The following is a 27,648-nucleotide window of genomic DNA, read 5'->3' on the forward strand; positions in this document are numbered from 1 at the left end:
GAATATTGTTTGCCTTGTTCTTTTCCATATGTATATGTGTGATAGAGGATTATATGTATTGGTTGTTATTGAAAGATGATGGAAATAGGGTTATAGACTATTTTGCATGGTTGGTTGTATTGAATTATGGAAGGTGGATATAGTAATTGGGTTATGGAAGGTGGATATGGTAATTGAGTTATGGAAGGTGGATATGGTGATATACTATTGAATTGGTGATTATTTATGTCTATGGCTCAATTTGGTTTAATGAATTGGTTGGAAGGATAAATGAACCCAAACTTGATATTGGAGGATGTTGTATGAATATGTATGGCATGTGAATGTAATTGGAGTATAAGAAGGTTAAAGTGACACTCTTTATGGTGTAATTAAGGCTTACTACTCAATCACTAGTTTGATGAATTCAAATAATTGAATTATGACGTTTGGTTGCTAATACTAGATTGCTATATATGTTCATTGTAGATAAGTAATCCGAAAAGACAGGAAGTCCATTTGGGATTAGTATTGAAGGTTGACAGTCAGGTATGTAAAGCATACTCTATACCATATCTTTGGCATGAAAGTGAACTATTGTTCTATTAAGAAAGTTTCCAAAGTTATTCAATAACATATGATCCATAATGGTTTTGTATGATGTCCTACGTTACCAATGAACTTGTTTCCACCTTACAAGATGTCAAGACATGCCAATACTTACTTGTTTTCCAAATCTTACATGTTTATTGCACTAATGAATGTCAGAAGGTATCCAGTTACTCAAACAAGATCCATGTGCTATTAATGATTCCAAAATGTTTCATTGATATACCAATAAGTTCCTACTTCATTGTTATGGCATTGATGACTCCAAAACACTTCATTGATGTGCCAATGAGTTCTTACTTCATTGTTATTGCATTGATGGTCTATTTATATGTCTCTTATTGATGTATCATTGTTTCAAAGTATCAAAGATGCGGTGGCGATCGAAATAACAATCTCAAAGATTAATTGAACTAAGTGATAGAAGTTCTCTCTTATCGGGTGATATCCCAGGGGCATAAGCCTATCATGGGTCGATCCCCATTTATGTGTTTATGGGTGGTATCCCAGGGGCATAAGCCTATCATGGGTCGATCCCAGTTGATATGTACTGGAGGCAGCCTAATGGTCACAGTACAGTACAGTAATGATTACAAAGATGATAAGAACGAAGGTAAAGTGATTGAATAAATACAATGTACAGGTTGTCACAAGTTCTAGTACGTGTGGTCCACTCCTATTACGATTTATTCACTTGTTTCTGATTTCTATTGAGCTCTTATATCATATGTGATTATCTACAGCTTTACATACTCAGTACATATTTCGTACTGACGTCCTCCTTGGGGGACCTGCATTTTATGTTGCAGGCACAGGTACCTCAGCTCATACACCGCACAAGTAGGAGCAAGGATATCCAGCTATTTTTGGTGAGCTCCAGTTTGCTTCGGGGTTTTCCGTGTCATATCCAGTTACTTTTGGTATTGTATACAAGTTATTTATATGGCGGGGTGTGTCCCGACCTTAGTTAAACTCTGTGTATTGTCTAGAGGCTTTGTAGACCTAATGTACAGGCAAGGTGGTGTTTTGTTAATAGACGTGATGGCTCCAACGGCCAAATATTGTATATACATATATATGTGTGCTCGAGCTTATACAGGTGATTATTTCCTTGTATATGCGACATGATGCTGTCCGAATTTTGGGTTGTCATAGAGGTATGCATGGGAAGTATAAGGTTATGAGCTGGTTCTCCCGGACCTCCTCGATTACGGGTGCCAGTCCGCCCTAGTAGGATTTGAGGCATGACAAAAGTGGTATAAGAGAAGTTCGTCCTAGTGAGTCTACAAAGCCGTGTCTACGTAGAGTCTTGTTTATCAGTGTGTCGTGCACCGCATCTATAAACAGGAGGCTATGGACATTTAGGAATTGTTTCTTTTCTTTATGTCTTAGATCGTACGATAGAGCCTATATTGTATATGAAGTCATAGTTGACCACTGAATCCGTTTGTTTCTCTTATTATAGTAATGATGCCGGTTACCAGAAGCAAGAATACCGGTAAGCAAGTAGATATGGCTGCCGGAGAGGGGACTAGTAAGTCACCCACTATACCAGCTAATCAAAGTGAGGCTCTAGCTGAGCATGCATCAGAAACTTCTTCCACTCCGGAAGAAATAAGGGGGAGGAGAACTATATCCCCAGAGCCATCTATTAATGTTGTTGATCAAGATCTTAGAAATGCAGTGCAACTTTTGACTCGTATAGTTGCTGGGCAAGCTCAAGGGCAAGTCATTCCTACCGCGGGTCCTAGTGGTACAGATAGGGCGGCTAGCCTTCAAACACAGGATTTTCTTAAGATGGATCCTCCCACTTTTACTGGATCAGATCTTAACGAGGACCCACAGGACTTTATTGATCAAATTCAAAGGGTGTTAGATGTTATGCATGTAACGGGTAGAGAGACAGTGGAGTTAGTGGCGTATAGATTTAAAGGTCAAACTTGGCTAGGGTTTTTTCTTTCTCAATGATTGATGATGAAAATGAGTTTTTGAACTCATATACATGTATATATACACATATTACCGTCCATAATATAATAGAAATGACCAAAATGCCTTTAAAATTTAAATAATGTCAAATCTGTCCTTTGGTGGACTGTTTTGATAAGCTAAAGTAGATCGACCATAACTCTTTTCTCCGATATCGGATTTGGGTGAAATTGGTATCGTTGGAAGGATAATTCAAAGGGCTTTCATTTCATATAAAATAGGCCACCTAGTTCGTCCTGTACAAGGAGTTATGGTCGTTTGAAGTTGACGCTAAAAATCTGTTTTGATAGGCGGAAGTAAAACCAGTATAACTCCTTACTCAGACGTTGGATTTGGATGAAACCAGTTGCATTGGAAAGAAGACTCAAAGATATTTCTTTTCATAGGTCGCATCTCTCCCAGTTCATTATATTAAGGGAGTTATGATCATTCGAAGTTGATCTAAAAATTCGGCTGGCCTCAGTAGTTTGTGTGCAGGAAATTTTCCTGCACATTTACTATTCTCAAATATCCCGGCCACCGTTTTATAGTTTCGACCGTGCTCTATTATATCCTAAACCTATCTATTTTTGGAAATCTTTATATCGTTGGAAAGCTTATTCAATAACCTTCGCATGGAACCATCGACGGGCAAATTCCGGTATAAATAAAATTTAAAAAAATTAATTCCATATAAATAAGACCAACACACGTACTTGAATACGCCAATACACGTACTTGAATACGGGGTGTTACACCAAGGCCGCCCCTTTGCCATGGCTCATTAAGAAAATTTTAGTCATTTTATGTTAAGGTGAAACCTAGGCTATAAATAGAACATGTTAGGTCATTTTGTCATAACTTTGATGATATTTTGAGAGTTCTAGAGAGAGAGTCTTGCAAGGTGGATTCCTTGTAAACAAGTGTGGATATCACTTGTGTTGGTGCTAGTTTTGAAACGATGGTTGCTTGGGAATCCTGTTCCCTTGAGGTCACCGCAGAGCTTGGTGTTACTTGTATGAATTCTTGGATCTTTGTGTTTAATATACACTTAGGTTTATAGTGTTTGTGCATTTGTATGGCAAGTTACCTATCTATCTATTTCATTGTTGTTGTTGTTCATTCTCGGGTTTGGTGTCCTAAAACCCAGACTTTATGTTCTTCTTGTTCTTGTGCTTGTATTATTAATCTAGTTTGTTGGCTCGCTGATTTTAGAGGTGTTGAACACCTTAATATCTTGTTGTTATTGTGTTTTCGTTGTTGTTGTAGTAAATTCGAGAGTGGTCACCAAAGAGATCCTCGGTTCTTCCAACTTGTGGACATTTGTTGTTTGTTTTATGTCTCATTTGTCGATCTTGTATCAGTACTACTATTTTGTTTTTTTTGTGCCTACTTCCTAGTATTATTATTATTATTCTTTTTTTTACTCTTACTATTATTATTATTTTTTCCTATTACTATTAATACTAACACTATTATTATTATTATATTATTATTACTACTACTTTACTATATACCATATATAAGTGAAGATTGTGGTGACTATGAAGGGTATTTCAGTAATTTTAGTCACCTCAACCTTCATTTATATGTAGTAGTAAATAAAATGGTTACACATGCATATGATTTTTCCTTATATTTATTAGTTTTGTCCTTATTTTTATGGTACAATAAATTTGGTTATACATGCATATTGCTTTTTCATTATATTTATTAGTTTTGTCCTCATATATTATTTTAATAACATTTTTATTTAGACTTTTGTAATTGAATTGTACATGGTAGTAATTTTTTATAAATATATTTTTATTCCTTATTAAATGACTACCAAGGGTATTTTGATAATTTTATGGTGCAATAAAATGGTTACACATCATATTGTTTTTTCTTCTATTTATTAGTTTTGTCCTCATATATTATTTGAATAATATTTTTATTTGGACCTTTGTAATTGAATTATACATGATACTATTTTTTATAAATATCTTCTTATTTCTTGTTAAATGACTACAAAGGGTATTTCAATAATTTTATGGTGTAATAAAATGGTTACACATGCATATTATTTTTTTCTTATATTTATTAGTTTTGTCCTCATATATTATTTTAAAAATATTTTTATTTAAACCTTTGTAATTGAATTATACATGGTAGTAATTTTTTATAAATATTTTTTGTTTCCTTATTAAATTACTTATTTTTAATACTCCAGGGGTATTTCGATAATTTTATGGTGCAATAAAATAGTTACACATGCATATTATTTTTTCCTTATATTTTATTAATTTTGTCTTTATTCTTATGGTGCAACAAAATGGTTACACTTGCATATTATTTTTTCTTATATTTATTAGTTTTGTCCTCATCTATTATTTTAATAATATTTTTATTTAAAACATTTCTAATTAAATTATACATGGTAATAATTTTTTATAAATATCTTTTTGTTCCTTATTAAATGAGTACCAAATTTTTTTTTCGGTAATTTTATGATGCAGTAAATATTTCGAAATCGACGTATGTCTCCTCAACTTATATATTTGAAATTTTTAAATGAGACGTGCATTAGGATAGAAGGTTAGTGCATTTGGGAGGGTTGAGGTGGGGGTGCATTTGGTACATTAGTGTAGTGTATTATTGTGTGGGTGTCTTAGTTGTGTTGTGCCATCTTGTTTCATGCTTTTATTATGAATTTGTTTATTATTCTCTGTCTTGAGTCGGGGATCTATCAGAAACAATCTTGCTACTTCTCCGGAAGTAGTGGTATGGACTGCGTACATCTTACCCTCCTCAGACCCCACTGTGTGGGAATACATTGGTTTTGTTGTTGTTGTTATCCAATGAGACGTGCATCATGTACTTTTTCAGAAATATTCAAACGAAAGACATGCCACCAACTGTAGTTGCAACAATCTTAGCTATATTTTTATCCACTTATCTAATCACTTTTGTATTTAGTAGACCAGTCTAGCAATTTTTATTTTGTTCCACATTGAATGTAATATTATGTTAATACTGATTCATTGTACTATATTTTTTTTTTTTTTTTACTCTTATGCTAGACAATTAAAATAAGTAGGAAATCATCTTCTAGTTCTTTGTACGGGCACCGATATCTAGTTCTTTTCGAAATACTAGTTGGTATCTTTATTTATTTGTTCTTTGTTCATTTCTATTGAAAAAAACAAAGATTCAACTTTACCGAAAAGGCTTAATCAAAATCCTTTCTTCTGTGTTCCACTGTCAATTATTTGATGCATGAAGGAAGCGGTAGTGTTAAAACTTTAACAGCTAAATCACATTTTGAATTACAATATTTCGTTTGATTTTTTAATATATATTTTGAGCTTAAATATATAATCAGATTCGTTCTATTAAATTTAAATTAAAATGTCCGCATAGAATTTGAAGCAAAACTAAAATAACACATTTAAATTATAGTACTTCCGTAGTTCCAATAAGTTTTGAGTGTCAGCTTAATTTGAATCTCGCATTTTTATTTGAAATAATGCATTTGACATAATATCTTCCTTCTATTTTTTCTTCTACCGAGCAAATTTCATGATTATCAGAACTTTTAATTCTGAAAGTCATTTTTTTAATCATCTTTACTCGAAAGCATATTTAAGATCTTAAAATCGAACTTCCATATAAATAATTGGCAGTCCTCTGAAATATATCCAACAAGCTTATGGAAAATACCTTGCCATACGGGCCGCTTATAAGTAGAGGCCCATAATCCCCAAACTTAAAAAGGCCCAAAAACATTTTAATACTGGATTGGGTAGGGGCCGCGCGAACGCAGGCCCCCGCTGCCACAAATTATGACGTAGGCTCGACCACTTGGGCCGACCTTAGGCAGGCACCCCTCCAAAGTGCAATGGAGGTCACCAACCTAGGCCATGGGCCTTCATGATCGCCCATTGACCCCGTCCAGGTAAGTATGTCTAAAGTTGGTCCTTCCTTTCATTTTATACAACTTCAGCACTTTGTTCCCCTTTGCCTCAGCCGATGTGGGACAACTTTCACTCACTTATGTTTTCCCATTTCTTTGTTAAGCAGCTATATAAACACATCAAAAACAAACCATGTCATTTGATAGGGTCTTTTTTGTTAATGATTTATGGAAAATGCTGTTCTAATTTGGTTTTAAACAAATTCAAAGTGAAATGAGATTGTGCCATAATAACAAAGAACATCATATTCCAAATCATAATAACAAAGAACATCATATGCTTGGAATGTACCTATCCAATAAGTGAGTCTATCGTAAACAACCTCTCGAGGTACGGATTATGTACACTCTATCCTTTCTAGACCTCACTTGGTGGGAATACACTGGTATGTTATTGTTGTTGTATCTATCCAATAGTCCAACTCCACGAATAAAATTTATACCAGCTAAAGAAAACAACCCCCCTCACCAATCACCATATGAATTCTTTTACGGCAATCTTGAACTTTTTTTTGGGTTTTCCAAGGTTCCCCACAGCCGGCAGCCGTGAGACCAATCCTCCGTTCCTCTGTCAGCACACTAAGCAGTAGGAAACTGGCCACAGAGTTTGCTCTCTGCAGCCAGAGGCGGGGATCGAACCCCCGACCTCTTGCTTAAGGGACATGGCGCTGAACCATCATGCAAACTCTAGTGGTTAATCTTGAACTTTTAACTTCGTATCACTTGTCCAACTAACCTAAACTTTATTATTAATTTTATTACTCAAAAGTTCATCATAATTCATAACACTATCCAATTTGCTAGTAAGGAAACTGATTTCCGTTATACCAATCCCACTTAATTAGGTAAACTTCAAGATTACTATTTAGTGGCAAAACTCCTCAACAGTTGGTCAGTAACAGTTACATGGAGATTATAGTAACCCAGGGCAGAGGGTCAGATACACCTTTTAAATAGATGCCTTAAACGATTAGGCAATAAATAGAGCACCAGTATTTGGTCACTCCCCTTCTCACAAATGGCAACCTCTTCAATGAGAGAATCAAGCAAGGCTGTACGTTTTGATGTAATATGTGGGCATGTGCAATTAGACGGCACAAATGTACAAGATAAAAATCTGAAAATTAAGGAGTACACATCTTCTCTTAGAAACTGTTGTGCTTGAATAAGAAAGCCTTTAAAAACTCAATGCCTAAAGAAAGAATTGATGCCTTTCTTTGGAAGTCAATCACCAATTAACTTGGTAACTCTCCTGAAAAAACAAGTAAATATCCTCCAACAATGTACCAGACCCATTTTATGGAGCCATGATAGGCCATACTCAATTTTGTTTCCATCAATACACCCATTCACAAAGCTCTTTATACAGTCCCTTTTTGTGCAATGTTAGCTCAGCCTGATTCACCTCTAAAACAAATCTCAATGACATCAGGATCAGCAGAGATGAATGGTAACACCACGCCGTTAGCTAATAGACACCAAAAACCGACTGAAGATGGCAAAAGTAAAACACCAAGGCACTCGCGATGGACCAGGCAAGAAACACTTGTTCTCATACAAGGGAAAAAGGTTGCAGAGGAAAGAGCTCATAGGGGACGTAGATCCACTTCTATTTTTGGTTCAGACAAGCCGGAACCAAAATGGGACTCGGTCTCCTCTTACTGCAGGCAACATGGTGCAGACAGAGGACCTGTTCAATGCAGAAAACGCTGGAGCAACATGATCAGTGATTTCAAGAAAATTAAAACATGGGAGTCACAGGCAAATGGAAGCAGCGAATCTTACTGGATTATTAGCAACGATCTCAGGCGAGAGAAAAGGCTACCAGGTTCTTTCGACAGAGAAGTCTACAATGTCTTGGATGGGAAGGACGTGTCAGCGGAAGCATGCCAACTAGCTCTGGTAACCATAACCACAGATGATAAATTTGGCTATGGTATGGAAACAGTCGAAGAAGAGGAAGAGGAAGAGGAAGAGGAAGAGGAAGATAATGACGATGTTTCTCATACAGGGGAATATACCATGGAAGATGATGTTCTGCCTCCAGTCACGGAGGAAGTTGGAAGCAACCCACTAAAGGAAGGCGATGTCAAAGATAAAAAAGCTAAGTCCATTCCCTCTCCAACACCTATATCAGGTAAATTAGAAGTGTCTTTCAAAAACTTGCTTTGCTCTCAACCAGAACTTCAGCACATATGTGCTCTCACAGACTTCTGTATCAACTCTTTTTTCTTCCTTGCTTTGTAACAGCCAAAGTACATGTCGCATTTTCACGAATATCCGGTTAAAATTTAACTGCAGCTCCAGTAAGCTACATCTGATGAGTGGTACAAGTAAAGCATCAGAAACTAAAATAAATGAAATCGACAGACCACTTATCAGATGACTCTAATTTGATACTAGAACATTTCAAAGTGCCACCATTTAAATATGGCTTTAGTTAAATGTTACACCGTAAAGACTGAAACTGTAAAGTATATTCCTTTTGTTTTGTTTCAGGTACAGCTGAAGGAGAACAGCCTGTATCAGATTTCTGGAATAGCCCTATGTCTCAGAAAAGAGTGAAGAGAAGAAGAGAGTCATCAAATGGTTGTACTGACAGTAATCTGGGATATAAACTGCTGAAAATTCTGGAGCGAAACACCTCTATGCTTCATGCACAACTTGATGCTCAAATAAACAATCATCAGCTGGACAGAGAGCAGCGGAAGGAACACACTGATAGCTTAATTGCTGCTCTTAACAAGGTAACTGATGCACTGGCAAGAATTGCTGATAAGATGTAATGGACAAAATGCCGATTTAATAGTAGTTTTTGATTTATTTTTACTTTTGATGAAGTAAGAAGTAGGTTCTGATTAGTTATCGACTATCGTTGTTCTTGACAGTGATTATGAAGTTTAGTTCTTGGTTACTTTGTTTCTGCATCTTCAAATCTTTTTGACAAATATAAGATTTTATTTACATCTGCCTGCGACTATGAATGACGGTTTCTTCTGTGATGAATTTACTAGTACCAGTCTCTCTGGAAAAAGTTTGATGATAATTGGACATAGGAAAACAAAGACTTAGCAAAAGAAACTGAGAGTACTTCTATCCCTTTTCTTCTTTTTTAAGGTTGTACTAGAAATAACTAGATGAAAGATATGTCATAAGAAAGGCTAAGTAGTCCTCAATTAAATCATTAGAAACTCACAGAGGAAATAATATGATCTGGATGTTTCCAATGCACTTGGAATGAAAATAGAAGCATAAGAAAATGAAGGAATTCACAACAATCAAGCATCGTTTGAGGAAAAATGAGTCAGGGCTGCTGGCAGAAAACCATACAAAAGTTCAAGGACGAAAACAAATGAATCAAAGCCACCAAATGATGACTAAATTTACATTTCATGATATATTAATAATATCGACAAAATTTTTCCAAGTCAGAAGCAGAATTTAGATACATTGTGAACTATTATACAAGTTAGAAACTGAGGAGTGAGATAACGCATTCATGATAAACACTCAACGGACTTCCTAATACCTAATCAGCAGCGGAGAGACATGGCCAAACAAATGAGATCTCACTTGCCTTCAATCCTAAGCAGGGACAGCCTCAATAAGCTTAGCAAAATAAAATTGAGTAGCAATCAAGCCTCTCTTCCTTATCTTCCACCCAGCTTTCTGCAGCGCCTTCTCCACATCAGCCTCTGCATGTAGATATGCTCGTGTAGCCTTTGAAGGTCCAGGGAACAACTCTCCGATTCTTTTTAACAAATCATAGTAGAATGTCTTCGGGGCAAAGCTCAGGATCAAACGATTCTCAGCCAATGATGCAAGATGAGCAATCATACCATCAGCCTTACTTTGCGGGTAATGTATCATAACATCTAAGCAGACCACAGTGTCATACTTCCCATCCAAACTCTCCAAGTCCTTCACTTCAAATTTTGGCATTACTGGTGTCGGAGCCAGATCATCCTTAGCCTTCAACAACTCCTCTTGAGCCTTCATTAAGATTAAGAAGTATTGTTCAGTTCTCAACCCCACAAAAGCCATAATCCTAATACCAATTAGGCTTCTAAAACAAGTTTCTTTCTTTAAGACGAATCACAGTCTAGTCTTGAAATCTAAGTACTCCAAAGGATAACACAAAATTGCCGGTGAAAAGAAAAGTTATGAGCTAAGATATTGCATTTCCCACGCTGTAATTTAGTTTGTTCAACCTAAGAGAAGCATAAATAAATATCTTATTCCACCACTACTCAAAAATGTGATGCAACAGCATAGGCAGATCCAACTCTTTGGACTTCCGACTCAAACTATTACCTTTGCCGGCCTGTCCTAATTCATATAGTAACACATTTCCTTTGTTCTAATGTTACCTTTCTATAGTTAGAATCAATTTAACTTTTAACTTTCTGTTTTCACTGGTTTTAGACCAAAAGTTTAAATCTTATTCTTTCCCTCTTAAACTTGATACCCAGTCAAACAATGAGGAGGGAGTATATTATAAATAGATTGAAGTGTAAAAAACACACCTAAAAGTATACCGGTATTTTGAGTTCTATTCCTATTTCAAGAGTTTGCTGAGCTTCTTGTGGATCAATGTCACTACCCTTCTCCGCATCATTTACTAAAACAGTGATCTCATTATTGTCTATTCAAGCAAAACCACCCATCAGAACCATCGTTAAGCATTGGTTATTAAAGTGTATTCTCAAAATCCCTATATCTACAACTGTGGCAAAGGGGCGTGATTTGGTAATATGCCAATTTGACCACTATTACTAGATAACACGATTTCTTCCACTTCTAAATCCCAAACAATTCGATTAGGGGTCAGTACAGGGTCCTTTGGTAGAGTATATTGGAAAGCTAATGCATGCATTAGTATAATGTGTACTACTAGTACCTTGTTTTTACTTTTTCACCCTATGTATAACTAATGTTTGCATGAGTTATACACTATATTGTGTATTGAGGCGTGTATTACCAATACCTCAAAATCCATGAGATTAGCAATGCAATGAACCCAATGCATGCATTAACATGATTAAAGATATTATTATCCCTCAACAAAATTTCCGCATCCTTTCCAATGTATATGGAGGATATTTTTATAATTTTATTTTTTAGAAATTATGTAATTTCATGTTATTTTTAATACATCAAACCAAACACTTACATAAAAAAAAATACAAGCATAACTACTACAAATATAGCTAACACAAGCATTACCAATACACCAGATTTTGTATTATTTTTATGCACTCTACCAAACAACCCATAAGATTTAAGGACATTTCTTCAAATTGCTCTCCATTTCTAAGTTCATAGTCATACCTTAACTATTAGGTGTAAATTTTTTAGCTGAACTGTCACCAACTATTCATCAAAACACAACCCGGGCGTCACTAGTTCAGCAAGTAAACTCGTACACCAGATAGTAACTATGAAACTCAAAAAAATGAGATATTTCAGGTGTGTTTTTTACCATTATCTCGAATGTGCAACAACTATCGAACAAATAAGCGTTTAAAAAAATAATTGAACAAAGATCACCTGTTTTTGTGCTTCAGCAACCATGGAAGCTGAAATATCACTAGCAGATACAATAGCACCTTCTTTAGCTAACGGAATGGACAAACAACCCGTCCCACAACCAGCGTCACACACAGTAACTCCCTTTAAAGATCCTTCTTCAGTCAACATTTTCATAACATTCTCAACAGTTTTCGAATGTCCCAATCTAATATCCAACTGCACTTTATTCACATCATCCGTATCACCATATATCTTCTTCCACCTATCAAATCCATTATTATTAAAATACTCTCTCACTACCTCCTTATCACCGCCGCCTACTTCCTCCGCCTGAAGCTGCCGCCGCCTCTCGGGGTCGGTGAGCGAGAGAATAGCTGCAAGTGCTGCTACCGAACTGCCGCCGAGTACGGCGAGAGTCGTGCCGTCTAATGGAGAAGTGATGGCGGTGGAGAGCGGTGGAATGGCGGAGATGGTGAAGTTACGGCGGTAGTTTGGCTTTGTGTGTTTGGGAACAACGGCGAAGTTAACCGGAGAAAATAACGGCGAACAGAAAGCCATAGCTAAATTTTGTCGGAAGGGGGAGTGGAAGTAGTAAGGTAGTTGATGATAGTGTGTAATCCTCGGGATAAGGATATGATTCGTTGCCATTCGTTATCCCTGGGTCCCGCCATCAGCAATTCAGCATGCACTTTTTAAACAAACTAGTATACCTAATGCACGAATAATATTAAAATATTAATTTTAATAATTTCATATTGAAATGTCTAGTGTTCAATCATGTTAATTATTATATTATTTTTTAATCAAATCTATATAAAAAAATAATTATATAATTATAAAAAAGTTATGTTTTATAATTTTCTTTACTATACTATTCACAATTTAAAAATATTAAGTAAATTGTTAATATCTCCCTTCCACCCCCACTCCCACCCTCACCCAGTTTCCCCACCTTTAATCAAATCTATATGAAATTATTATTATATAATTGTAAAAAATATTTTATGTTTCATAGTTTTCTTTACTATATCATTCACAATTTGAATTTATTAAATAGATTGTTAATATATCCCTTCCTACTCACCCCACCCACCGCAATTCCCCCACCTCTAAAAATAATTATATAATTGTAAAGAAATATTTTATGTTTCATAGCTTTCTTTGTTATACTATTCACAATTTAAAAATATTGAGTAGACTGTTAATATCTTTCTTCCTCCCTCCCCCCATTCACCCCAATTTTTTCACCTCTAATCAAATCTATATGAAAAATTATTATATAATTGTAAAAAATATTTTATGTTTTATAGTTTTCTTTACTATACTATTCACAATTTAAAGATATTAAGTAGATTGTTAATATCTCTCTTCCTTTCCCTCCCCGCCTCCACACACACACATCTTTAACCAAATCTATATCTGTAAAAACAATCACATAAATTTTTTTTTTTACATTTCATGTCTTCTTTATTATATTATTTAATGCTACAATTAATAGATTTCAGATTGTCAAAAATAATTTAAATTGCTATGATATTGTCTTCCCATCTTTTTCGTTGAAAATTTATAAATATTATCTTATTACGTTCACTATATATTCTCAAGTTTAGTTAAAATTACCCCCCTCCTTCCCTAAGCCCAGCCTTATCCCCCACCTACACCCAACCTCAATTTTTTTTTAAAAAATTATCTACCCCCCCCCCCCCCCCCCAAATCCGTTGGTGTCTAATCAAATTTATTTAAAAAACAATCATGTAATTTTAAAAGAATCTTTTGTTTTTCATATTTTTCTTTATTATATTATTCACAATTTAAAGAAATTAAGTAGATTGTTAGAAATGGTTATAATTTAAAATTTAAGTTAGACATTTTCACCCTTTTGAAATATAATTTTATCTCATACTATATGATTTACCTTTGTGTATGATTGTAAGAAAGTATTTTTTAAAATCTTTTTTATTATATTATTCACAATTTAAAGATATTAAGTAGGTTGTTAAAAATGATTATGGTTTAAAATTCAAGTTAGACACTTTCATACAATTGAAATATAATTTCATCTCATATTCTATGATTTACCTTTGTGCTCTTTGTTTTCTTCTTTATATGATGAAATTAAATGAAGCCCAAAATTACTTTCTAAAAAGTTTATACATAAATGTAAACTTGCAAGTAAAATTAAAAGAGGATTAATAAATTAAGATATCTAAATATCGTTTATAAATCTCTTTTATAATCCTCCTAACAAAAGTAAATATATGAATGTGATAGAAGATATAGAAATCAAACAATTATGAATTGCATACAAATGAATTAAATATAGAAAAATTCTGAAATTAAAAAAAATATTAAAATGGAGAACGATAATATCAAATACATATTTTTAAAAACTTAAACTTGTCAACTACATCAATAAAATTCATATTTCGATTGTCGTTATCTACTATTCTTTTTTTATCTCTTATGCAAGTCAATAATAACAACAAAATTATCACTAAAAAATAAAAACTAACTCTCAAGAACATTTCTTCGTAAATTAAACAACAGAAACATTATTAATTTGAAATTAACTTACCAATAATCTTTTATTTATCGAAGTCATCGTTTCAATTATTATTGATTTCTTTTTCTCTTTTTCTTCTTGGGGGCTGTTACTATTTGTAGTGAATGCGAAGAGCCGCGAGAATAGATAGTGATAACATCCAGGGGTGGCTCAACCTCGTGAAAAAATAGGCGGATGCCTTAGGCCCCAAATTTGAGAAGCCTCATTTTTTACTGATAATATATTATAGATTTTTTTTTAGAAAAAATAAATATTTTTTATGTTGGGGGTCTATCGGAAACAATCTCCTACTTCTTCGAAGGTATCGGTATGAACTGCATACATTTTACCCTCCTCAGACATCACTTTATAGGAATACACTGGGTTTGTTGTTGTTGTTGTATAGGAAAAAAAAAATTCATATAACAGGAAAGAATTGTTACAAGAATTTTATATATATAGAATACTATATCTTGAGAAAGATTTAATAAATTGATTATATTATTACTTAAAAAAAATTAATTAGAAAAAATCGATTATATAATTTTGAAAATAGAGTTCATTAAAAAAGGATTATTTTTTCTTAAAAATTTAAGGTCTTTGTTTGATCTTCGCCTTAGGCCACAAATATAGTTGAGCCGCCCCTGATAACATAAATGGTTGTGAACTTATTTTTCTTCGTTTACGTTAGCAAAGGACGATGAAGATGAAAAAATAATATCATTCCTGCATATAAAAAAAGAAAAAATATTAAATCAAAAATATTTTTTTTATAAAATGAAGAATGCAAAAAAAGTAGTAAACAAATTCAACAATAAAATCAATGATATAGGAGTATATATAAGAGACACTAAGAAGCTAGAGCTCATCTCAATTCTAATTTTATTTAAATTCAAATTTCAAATATCTTATTAATTTATTAAAAGAAGACTAATTTGTTATTCAAATTCAAAGAAATCAATAGGGGAAAGAATCTACGATATATACGGTATACAATTCAAAAAGAGTTCCAATTGAAAGTCTTTTTCGCCAGAAAAGAGACTTGGTGGCATTAGAGATCTTTAATGTGATAGTTACTATTTTTAATATGTAGTTTTTTTTTTTTTTATTTAAAATGTTTATTACAATATTATAAATACTTCATCAGAGGTAGAGGTATGGACTGCGCACATCTTACCCCCCCCAGACCCCACTAGGTGGGAATACACTGGGTTTGTTGTTGTTGTTGTTGTTGTATTACAATATTATAAATCTTGTCCTAAGAATTGTCACGTGGCTTAATGATATTTTACAACTTGACTAATTGTTGTGCTTCGTCATCTGCTTTATATATATATATATATATTATGTAATTTAATTTATAATATTTTTCTTATTTGCTAATATTTACGTAACTTTCCAAAAATGGGATTTCTTCACAATAACAATTGTATATATGATATATATAAACAATGCATCCATGCTATTATACAAAAAATCAGAAGACGTGCCAATTAAATTCAAATGATTGAAACGAAATGCTTTCTTATATACTTTTCCATAACACTTCAGATAATAGTGCCATTTATATTCAGATGCACGTAGCAATATTCTTAAAATTATATTCTATTTGGTTCTGTTGTTATAATTATTGTTCTTCAAATGTTTTCTAAACGTGAATTTTCCTATAATTGCAGAGTTAAAAAATGTAAATATCAATAAATTTTCATCATTATATGTTTTTTCATTTGGTTTACAACATTCTCATTATCCTTTTCCTTAACTAATTATCAAAGAATAGCCTATAAAAAGTGAAAACACACCACACATTGAGTAGATTAATTTCTTGCAAAAATAGAAATATTAAGACATGTGCAAAACTCCTCTTCTCTCATCTCGTATTCATCCTTTTACAACTTTTTTTCTTTGAATTCAACCTTAAAACAAGGGAAAAATAAACGTAAAATTATATATCAATATAGCAATATATATAAGAGAGGTTAAGAAGATAGAACTTTATTTCGATTTCATTATTTCTAAAACAAAAATTCAACATCAAAATAAATATTTACTTACTTGAATTCAGAGATGGATATAGTAAAAAAAAAATAGCCTGCAATACGGTTATCACTAATCTATATATAATAAATAAAAATGTTTAAACAAAAAAAAAATATAAACAGTGAAAAATGTGAAAAGTGAAAAACGTGAAAGTGCAGGAAGCTAATTCAAAAGAAAAAACATATTCACACGCATGAAAGCTAATTCAAACGATTTGCAGTAGCCTAGAGCAGTAGCCATTAACTGAGAAAACTTGAGCAGTAGCCATTAACTGAGAAAACTTGATAAGGTGGTTATCAAAATAAACAAAAAAAATTAACAACATCAATTGAAAAAAAAAAAGAGTTCAATCAATAAATCAAAAGAAAAGTTCATCTGAAACCCTAGATCATCATCAATTGTAAAACATATAAAACTTTCCTGTGTATTGGAAACTGTGTATCGGTGTATTTATAGTGGTGAAATAATTTTTGAATTGCCGTTGAGATAAAGATAAAGAGTTGGAATAACTTAATTTTAAATTCAAATTCAAATTAGATTAGGATAAATACCAAGAGATGAGATAACATTCCATTTCAACTTTCATTCAAATTCAAATAATATTTCAATTTGTTGAAAGAAATAAGTTCTTCATTATTTTTAATTTTTTAAATATATTGCATATTTATCTTCTACTATTATATTTAAATTAAAAAATTATTTGAAATCAAATCATATTATTTACCATTTACGTATGTACTACTATTGTTATTTTTGTTTTATTATTATTATTATTATGATTATTATTATGATGATGATGATTATTATTATTATTATTATTATTATTATTATTATTATGTACGTACTGTTTCTACAATTGCCAACACTACTACAACTAAGTATTATTATACATATAGATTTCCTAATACAACTAAAAATAATTCTTTAATTTTTTAAATACAATGCATATTTATATTCTAATATTATATTAGAATTAAAAGAATTATTTGAAATCATTTAAGAAGTAGAATTTCATTCCATTTCAACTTTCATTCAAATTCAAATAATATTTCAATTTGTTGAAAGAAGACAACTTTTTCATTATCTTTAATTTTTTTTAAATATAATGCATTTTTATCTTCTAATATTATATTTAAATTAAAAAATTATTTGGAATCAAATCATATTATTTACCATTTACGTATGTACTACTATTGCCATTTTTTATTATTATTATTATTATTATAATAATTAATATTATTATTATTATACATACTATGTACGTACTATTACTACAATTGTCAACACTACTACAACTAATTATTATTATAGCTATAGATTCCCTAATATGTAAATAAATTATATTTAAATATATTTAATAATATTTAAATTTTATAAGAGATAAGTTTGAAATAGTATATATCTATTAGAGCTCTTTAATTATTAGTTTCTATTTTTAAGATAATGAAAATCTTTTTTCAAATTCAAATACTTAATTTTTCAATTCAATTTTTTTATTACGGTATTTTTAACTTTGTCTGAAAATGTTTTTTAATATTGTATTAAAAATTGCCACATGGTTATTTTAATAGCTTGACACGTGACATCTTGTCTTGCTTATATTTTGCTTTTATATATATACTAGTATACGTACCCGTATGATGCACGGATAATATTAAAATAATATTTTTAATTCCAACACATTAAATCATATTACCTTAAAAAGATTTAAGTATCATATTATTTTCAGTTTAAGTATATATAACATCTAATATTTTTAATTCCAATTTTTTTTAATTAAAACCCGCATATACCCGCACCGCACTACACCATTTAAAAAAATTGACTTTAACCCACCCAGCGTAGATTAAAACCCGCCCCGCATAGCTTAAAACTTACACCGCCCCATTGCCATCCCTACACGTGTGTAATATTATTATTACTTCTACTTAATTGATGTATATATTATTTATTATTATGATTATGATATAGTTAGAGTTTATTTATGACTCTTTAATTATGAATTCTTAGTTTCATTGAGATAAATTTAAAATAACAAATTTTCTATTTTTAAGATAATAAAAAACTTTTTGTTAAAACTTGATAAGAGTTCAATAAGAACTATCTAATGTGATAACTAACTATTTCTAGTATGTAATTTAATTTTATAAATTTTTAAATTTAAAATTAATAATTTATTAATCTTAATTATCTTTTGATATTATTATTATTAATAATAATAATAATAATAATATTTTAATAAAATTTCATCTTTCATTAATATGTAAATAAATTATATTTAAATATATTTTATAGCATTTAAATTTTAAAGAGATAAGTTTGAGATAACAAATATCTATTAGAATTCTTCAATTCTGGGTTCCTATTTTTAAGATAATGATTTTTTTATTAAAAGGATAATGCATTTCAAATTCAATACTTAATCTTTCAATTCAAAACTTTTTAAAAGTTCAATTAGAACTCTCTTATGTAATAACTAACTATTTCTAGCATGTAATTTAATTTTGTGATTTTTTAAATTTAAAATCAATAATTTATTAGTCTCAATTATCTTTTGATATTATTATTATTAATAATAACAATAATAATAATAATATTTTAATAAAATTTTCATCTTTCATTAATATGTAAATAAATTATATTTAAATATATTTTATAACATTTAAATTTTAAAGAGATAAGTTTGAAATAGCAAATACCTATTAGAACTCTTCAATTATGAGTTTCTATTTTTAAGATAATAATTTTTTTTATTAAAAGAATAATGTATTTCAAATTCAAATACATAATCTTTCAATTCAAAACTTGACAAGAGTCTAATTAAAACTCTCTAATGTGATAACTAACTATTCCTGACATGTAATTTTATTTAATATATTTTTTAATTTGAATTTAATAATCTATTAGTCTTAATTATCTTTTGATAGTCTTCCTTTTTCCCTACCTTTTACTACTATTGCTTGTATCACTATACTACTACAACTACATTTTACTACTATTGCTTCTATTACTATACTACTATAACTACTATTAGTTATTATTATTATGATGATGATTTTTCTTCTTCTTCTTCTTCTTCTTCTTCTTCTCCTCTTTCTTTTTCTCCTTCTTCTGCTCCTCCTCCTCCTCCCCCTCCTTCTCCTTCTTCTTCTTCTCCTTCTTTTCCTCCTTCTTCTTCTTCTCCTTCTTTTCCTTCTTCTTCGTCTTCTCCTTCTTCTTCTTCTTCTTCTTCTTCTTCTTCTTCTCCTTCTCCTTCTTCTTCTCCTCCTCCTCCTCTCCCTCCTTCACCTCCTCCTCCTCCCCCCCCTCTCCTCCTCCTCCCTCTCCTTCTCCTTCTCCTTCTCCTCCTCCCCCTCCTCCCCCTCCCTCTCCTCCTCCTCCTTCTCCTTCTCCTTCTCCTTCTCCTCCTTCTTCTTCTTCTTCTTCTTCTTTGAAATTTACTTCTAAAGTAGTAAATCTAAAATTTATTCTTGAAATAATAAATCTGAGATTTACTAAAGAAAAAGGTACATGCCATGGTAAACTTGGAGTTTGCTAGAATAAAAGTTCATAAATTGACATGAACGATTCCGACATCTCAAAGATGTGTATACTGACTATTGAACATATATTGAAGAATTCAAAAATTCTTCATGAACTTTAATGTTTCTTATTCTCATGAGAAGTTGATTGGACCAACAATTTTTGGGATTGGATCCCTTAAAATCTGAAAATTATAAAAGGTGAAAAAGGGCCCGTTCACCTATCATGTGATATGTTGAAAAGATGCATCAATAAGATAATCACATGTACATTCATTGTCAACCTGCAGTTTGACATTCATAAAGTTGCTTGCTCAATAAAATTGAGTTAAGAACATAATTTTCAAATTGTGCAATCAAGAAAGTTATCTTGATGATGATGGTTTGGCATTGAATGCATTCGATAAATAGCTAAACCATCGCTAATGAGAACAAAACTTCATGGTTGGTCTAAAATATGATATGTTGCATACAATAAAACTTGTATGCATTAGACCAATAAATTATGATTATTTCTTCCCTCTCAATTGGTTTAAGGTCGGGAACCAATTATTTCATCTAATAATTTTGATGTGTGGTATACGATTAATGAATATACCATAATGCACAAAGATGAATTCCTCAGAGAAGTAGAGGATGTATGTTAGTTTTTCTAACATAAGGGAGAAATTATAAGCGCTATGAAATATGTTAGTAATTATCACCAGATCCTCATCCAAAAGATAATTCAAGTTAAATGCCGAAAGCATCTCATATTAAGCGCAAGTGCTCTTATTTTGTGTTCCTAAAGGATAGAGTCTATGCATGCGTGGAGCGTGGTAGACTAATTGGTTCCAAATGAAATAGTCCTTGAAAAATAAGGAGCAAATAATCATAATAAGAAGGTAATATGTGCTTGAAGAGCCTATGACATAACACTTCATGAAACCTTATGAGAGGTTTATGTACCTGAAAATAATGAAGTGATGAGATCTCAAAATGCTATGTCACATTGTGAACCGATACAAAATGATATATCATCAATATCTTTGACACAATATTGGCGTAATATTGTGAAAGATTACGAGGATCTGAATTCTACGTTTATTTAAGCATGCTAACATAGAAACATTTATCAAGTGATATAAAAGGGTGCATCTTGGTAAGTGAAAATTATTTGATTTGCAGTACAGACACTTGAAGATGTCACACATAAAATGTTGAATATTGTGACTTGACAAAATTTGTATGAAAACTTCTTTAAGGATTCAAAATATAAAAGTTTCTAGGAAACTTATTGATAATCCTTATATTGTATAAGCTTATAGCTTGAAAATTATTGAAACTCTTGGAGAGTTTTCAAAAGCAATAAGATTATTTGCTAAAATGAGAAATATACTAATTTGGATTGGTTATGAAGAGTCATATCTTAGTACAATTGGTTCACTCATATATCTTGTAAAAAACTACAAGACCCAATATAACCTTTCGCTCAATTTGTTAGCGAGGTATATTTTTACTCCTACTAGGAGACATCGAAATGGGATAAGATACATGAGTTTATTTTATTCTAAAGATTCCAGTCCCGATCTTACTGGTCATGCCGATGTTGGGTACTCATCTAACCCGCATAAATCTCGGTCTCAAACATACAATGTGTTCACATATGGGGATACTGTCATAGCTTGGAGATATACAAAGCAGTCTATCGTAGCCACTTCATCGAATCATACTGAGATAATAGCTATTCATGAAGCAAGCCGAGAATATGAATGGTTGAGGTCCATGATACATCTCATTCGAGAAAAATGTAGTGTGAAATATGACAATTTACCCACAATTTTATATAGAGATAATTCAGCATACAAAGCACATCTTAAGGAAGGATTCATAAATGGAGATAGGACGAAGCACATTTTGCCAAAGCTTTTCTACATACATGAGCTACAAAAGAATGATGATATTAACGTGCAACAGATTCGTTCAACTGACAATGTGACTGATTTATTCACCAAGTCTTCTCCAATTACAACTTTTAAGAAGATGGTACACAAGATCGGGATGCAAAAGTTCTAGGATGTCCTCATTAGGGGGAGAAAATATGCGTTGTACTCTTTTTTCATTTCAAGGTTTTGTCCCACCGGGTTTTCCTTGTAAGGTTTTTAATGAGGCAGCCTATATGCGTATTGTTAGAGATATGTACTCTTTTTTCTTCACTAGATTTTTTTTCCACTAGATTTTTTCTAGTAAGATTTTAACGAGGCACATTATCTACCAATTAGACATTCAAGGGGGAGTGTTATAAATGTATTTACATTATAGTGAATGTCTATCAAGATCTACTTTGATATCTATTAGGATTTGAAGCATCCGTCTTTTACTCAGACTAGGAGTAAATTTTTCCTATAAATAGAGGGGTTTTGTTCATTGTATTGACAATCTTATGATCTCTCATCCCTCAAGAGAAGAAATAAGAATTACTCTCTCTATTCTCTCTACTCTTCTTCTTTGTTTTTTATTATTTTATAACAAAAAGGGTTATCTTTCTGCTCACATACTTTTCCTGACATAATTTTAAAAGAAAATGCTTAGTTCAAAATCTAATACTTTTATTTTTCAAACATCTAATCTCTTTCTGTATAAAGCAAATAAATAAATTAATAATTAAAAAATAAGCATAATACTTTTTACATTCCCAAATTCAATTAAGAAGTACTCCTTTCATCTCAAATTATTTGACATGTTTGCTAAAACATTTGTCTTTGGCATGTTTGTGATTTTTTTTTAACTATAACCATATTAATTGAAGAAGATTCATCGAATCAAAGATTAAATAAGGACATATTAGTCAATTTACACTCCTTATTAATTTCTCCTTAGGATTTGTACGAAAAATAAAAATATCAAGTAATTTTACACCAAAGGAATATCACTATTATTCATGGTGTGAGCGCTATCATTGAGAAATTTCTGAAACTTAAATTTATGAGTAAAATAAAAAAAATTCTTAAGAAAAAATAAGTAGCAAAAACAAATACACCATATTAAAGTCATGAGAACTAAAACACCAAAATAATAAAAAAATTAGTGAAAAAATGATGAGGATAATTAATACTAACTTATTTCTTTGTATTTGTTTTTAGCAAAAAATCAAATGAACGAAATCATAATAGAAATATTACTTACTTGAATTCAAGCTAGAAAAATAGATTGACGTGTAATACCATCATAATTCATCTACATATAAAAAGTGAGAATGTTAAAATTAAAAAATCTAAAAAGTAAAGAATACGAAAAATGCAGAGGACAAATTTATGAATAAAGCTAATGACTATTAATAATTAATATATATTGTAACGCCCCGTGTTTCGGGCTAGAATGAAAACCGTCATTTCTATGCGTAGATGATCCAAAAGCCATAAATCCTATGCAAATTTTCCATGTTAATCAAGTATGTAGTATGGTAACCTATTTGAGCATTTTTAGTGTCAGCATTTCTGATTGACTGGTCACCGCATCGCGATGAGCCTTAAATTGACAATTGTCAATTCCAGTAGCTCACCGCGATTTCCAGCGCATTGCGGTGAAGCTTTTTATGGTGTTCCATTCCCGAATTTTAAATTTCAAGGTCAAACTAGACATTTCTCATGGCCTCAAATCCAACCAAACACAGGATTTAATCCCAAATATACCTAAATACATACACTTTCACCAAAATTCATCAAGAACGCTCTCAAGATTCAACCGTGAGTTTTCAAAAACGATTGAAGATTTGGAATACCCAATCCACAAGCTTTGAGAATTACCTATTATCTTTCGAGGTTAAGGTACGCAGGGTTTTCCTAAAATCTCATGAGCATAGAAATCATGTTTTTAAGAAAAGATTTTCGGATTTGTGAATAAATTCATGTTTTAGAAGTTTTGATGGTATTGTTTTAGTCTTTAGGCCTTTACCAAATTTATTTGAATTGATATATGTATATGTTTAATGTTGATGATTGAATTGAGAGCATGATTCATGTGAAAATCCCTCTCTTATTATGATTTTTCCTTACTTATCATATGACATAGATTGTTTTGAAATGTATCTTGAAAAGCATGTTACGAAGTGTCTTAATTTATGAATGACTTGATTATGAATCTTGAATTCCAAAGAGAGGGTTGTTTGTATTGACAAAATGCTGAAAATACATATAATGAAAGAGTGCATGGATTTTGCCAAAAGCATATGACCACCTTATGTTTGAAGAGTTCTTGCATAGCTTTGACTTATGCTTTCAGAGCATGAAATCTCTTATACTTCTTGCATGTTTGGATGGTCTGAACTATGTTTTAAATGAAAGATCATGCTTAATGCATATGGCTTAGAAATAGAACTTGCAAGTCTTGGTGTGACGACACCAGTTCAGATTATGCCATGATAATTTCAGAACAGAATAGAATGCATGTTTGAAACTAGAAAATGCATAATTCAGAACAAGATAAAAATGGGCATAGAGAGAGCTTAGGTGGTTCTCCAAAGTAGGCATGAGTTCAGACAACTCATTACCCAAAACTGTGATTTGCCGATCCGGGTATATTATATTACGATGGCCTAGTTCTATGTGGCGTATCAGAATCAGAATCTCTAACCCTTGCAGCACACTCTGGTTGGGGGCTTCCCCGCCGAGTCAATGGCGGATTCCATACCGCCCGTGGAATATCAGAATTGTAGGGGAGTGCCACCTAACTCAGAATTTTATACAAAGATCAGACATTGCACTGACAAGAATGATTTTTGATTTTCAGAAAGTGCCCATGTGTTTTAGAACTATTTCATGAATGGTATTTGACAAATTGCTCTCCAAATGTTTTATTTATATAAAAGCTTTATTTTGGAATACTTTGCGTACCAGTACATCTGTATTGACCCCCCTCCTTCCTCCAGGTTCTGAGGCTCAGTCTAGGGGTCCAAAGAAGCAATAGTATTTATCAGATAGAGTTGCAGTGTCCAGTTGGTAAGCCTTCTCTATTTCAGAAGGCCTGTCTTTTCAGATTAAGTCATTTATTTCTATTTTGGTCTACTGGGGGCCTAGTCCCAGGTTCAGACAGTTGTCAGATTTTCTTTTAGTAGAGATTTCGCAGACTGAGTCAGATGTTATTAGATGTAGTTGATTTTTAATTTTCATACTTATGCTAAATTCAGAATTGACCATGATTCCATAGCAGATTATGTTTCTGCATCTTTTTTATTTATATAAATGTGTGCATGCTTACCAGATAGACAGGGACGTTTCAGGCCCTCATGGTTCGGGATGTCCGTCACAGCCAGACCCTAGTTTGAGTCATGACAAATTTGGTATCAAAGCACGGTTCATGGTCTTAGGGTGTCTGCAAAATCGCATTGGGTAAAGTCTTATTTATGGGTGTGAAGCGCGTCACACTTATAAGCAGGAGGCTACTAGGTGTTTAGGAATATATTCCTTTCTTCATGTTCTAGTTCATGCTATTGAGCCAGAATGTTCCTCTTCCATACTTTAATTCGTGCTATGGTGTCGCTCATACGAAAGTAAAGTTATCCCAATTCTTTCCTTACTTTGATGTGCCCAGATATGTCTTATTATTGGGGTGATTCAAGTATAGAAGTTTACAGTCTAAATGGCATGGTCCTTTCTGGTTGAGCCACATAAGAGTTTAAAATTTGTGCAAGGAATTGAGAAGAGTCTGTTAGTGCCTCAGAGTGTATTGATTTTAGTGTGAACTTTGATTCTGATGAAATCATACTTTTCGTCCTATGGTATTAAGAGTATTCCATTTTTTTTTCCAGAATTTATATTGCAAATGTTATGCTTAAAAGAGAACGATGTGTAGTAGAATGTTGGAACTATATTTCCACCCGAGTAGTAGTATAAGTTAAGTGTCGGTGTCATGACCTATTGGTAGTGATATTAGACCAAGAAGTTGGTGATATGAAGTCACAAGGTTAGAAATCAGAGTGAGGATGATTTTTGTGTAGATAAATATTTTAGTTGAATAACCGATGCTTGAGGATGATTTACCCCTTTTATAGTGATAGACTAATGTGGTAGCTAGTAGCATGTGTGGATTATATGGTAATCTGTGAGAGAAGTGTTGGACTCAAATTTTTATTTATATAGATAAGATGTGTATTCTTAGATCATTGAATATTGTGTGTCAATTTTCTATCTCTTGTAATATGTAATCTTGTTATCATGGTGTTTTTGAAAAATCAAAGTCTAGTGAAGCCGTGTGGGGCTCTTTCGATTCACTTGCATAGTTTCTTTGTGATTCATTTCATTTTCTTGTTCAAAATACAAAAATCAAAGTCTAATAAAGCCGTGAGAGGCCTATTTCGATTCACTAGTAACTTGTTGTTCATCTTGTTATTCTTGTATTGGTTGGAACTAGGGATTTAGGGGCGAAATGGCAAGAAAGATGGTAAGGGCAGTTTATTGAATATATGTATAGCCGAATCTTTTTGCATGAGATTGAGTTGGTAATGAAGTGATACGTCCTTGTGTGTTAGTTTAGTAGAAGGTAAAGAAGGAGTTATTAGTCAAGGTGGATTATTGTTTGCTTGAAGTATGAAAATGGCTAGATTAGCAAGTAAGTTAGGATTATAGACTCATGGCTATTTGTGGAATTTGAAAGTAGTCTAAATGTACGCTTGGGTAAGTAGGTGTGATGTGAGAAAACCGTATAAGTAGATAAGATTGTATGGGGTTATGATATAAGATTAAGGTTGACCATGTCTATTATGTGACTTTACCCCCCTTGACCTCTTTTTCGTTGGTAGTTGTAAACTAGTACTACTTGTGAGAAATTATGTAGTAGATTTTTTTTAAGGTATTTGGGTAGAATGTCCCAATTTGATGAACTAGTATAATATGTTGCCTTCTTCATTGATGGTAGATGATTGATGCTAGACTATTGGCTTGAATTTAATGTAGGATGTGGATGTGAGAATAGTGGATTAAGATTAAGGATGAATGTTTTGTGAGAATTATGTGTAAGGTTGGGTTGTAAATTATATTTAGCACTAGACATTATGTTTAAACAATTGATGGCCATGAAGGTGGATGTGATGATTTCTTAGTTAATGATACTAGTTTTATGGAAGTGATCAAATAGGCTTGAACAGTGTATGCTAGAGCCTAAGTTTGTTTGATTCGTAATGAAGTATGATGTTGTATGTATGATGTAGAGGTATGCCCAAGGTGATATGAGGTTGCGGTAATTTTTCTAAGGCTATTACATGTTGTGTGTGGCTAGTAGTACCATTGAGTTGCTAGATGGTATATGGTGTTCTAAATAGCTAAGTTAAGGAGTTCTGATTGATAGTGTTGAGCCTTTTGATATGATTTTGAATTTTCATGGTAGAGAGATATAAGTTGGCGTCGCGATATTGATATGCTATGATGAAAGTAGTATGGTTCATCAAAGGCTTGGTGATATCCATGTTAAGTGTTATAGTCTAAGTTGATTTTTTGAAGGTTGAACTGAAAGAAATAAGAGTTGAAGCG

At 32.2% G+C, this 27,648-nt stretch overlaps 2 protein-coding genes and 1 non-coding gene across 3 annotated transcripts; 1 reads left to right on the forward strand and 2 right to left on the reverse strand.

Annotated features, from left to right (window-relative positions):
• Positions 1-6,340: 6,340 nt before the first annotated feature.
• LOC124897399 lies at positions 6,341-6,501 on the reverse strand. The gene has a single exon (XR_007054120.1). It is a non-coding gene; the product is annotated as a U1 spliceosomal RNA (small nuclear RNA).
• A 957-nt stretch (positions 6,502-7,458) lies between these two features.
• On the forward strand, positions 7,459-9,475 carry LOC107865866 (trihelix transcription factor ASR3). The gene is made up of 2 exons (XM_016712059.2): positions 7,459-8,648; positions 9,011-9,475. Exons 1-2 carry the CDS (start codon positions 7,895-7,897, stop codon positions 9,295-9,297), a joined length of 1,041 nt encoding a protein of 346 aa, XP_016567545.2. The 5' UTR covers positions 7,459-7,894; the 3' UTR covers positions 9,298-9,475.
• Positions 9,476-9,864: 389 nt separating this feature from the next.
• On the reverse strand, positions 9,865-12,755 carry LOC107862118 (magnesium protoporphyrin IX methyltransferase, chloroplastic). The gene is made up of 2 exons (XM_016707572.2): positions 12,062-12,755; positions 9,865-10,504 (listed from the first exon to the last, which is right to left on the reverse strand). The coding sequence occupies exons 1-2, from the start codon at positions 12,689-12,691 to the stop codon at positions 10,097-10,099; spliced, it is 1,038 nt and encodes a 345-aa protein (XP_016563058.2). The 5' UTR covers positions 12,692-12,755; the 3' UTR covers positions 9,865-10,096.
• Between the last annotated feature and the right edge of the window lie 14,893 nt (positions 12,756-27,648).

The sequence above is a fragment of the Capsicum annuum genome, chromosome 3, assembly GCF_002878395.1.
Source record: "Capsicum annuum cultivar UCD-10X-F1 chromosome 3, UCD10Xv1.1, whole genome shotgun sequence".
In the NCBI taxonomy this organism is placed as follows: Eukaryota; Viridiplantae; Streptophyta; class Magnoliopsida; order Solanales; family Solanaceae; genus Capsicum; species Capsicum annuum.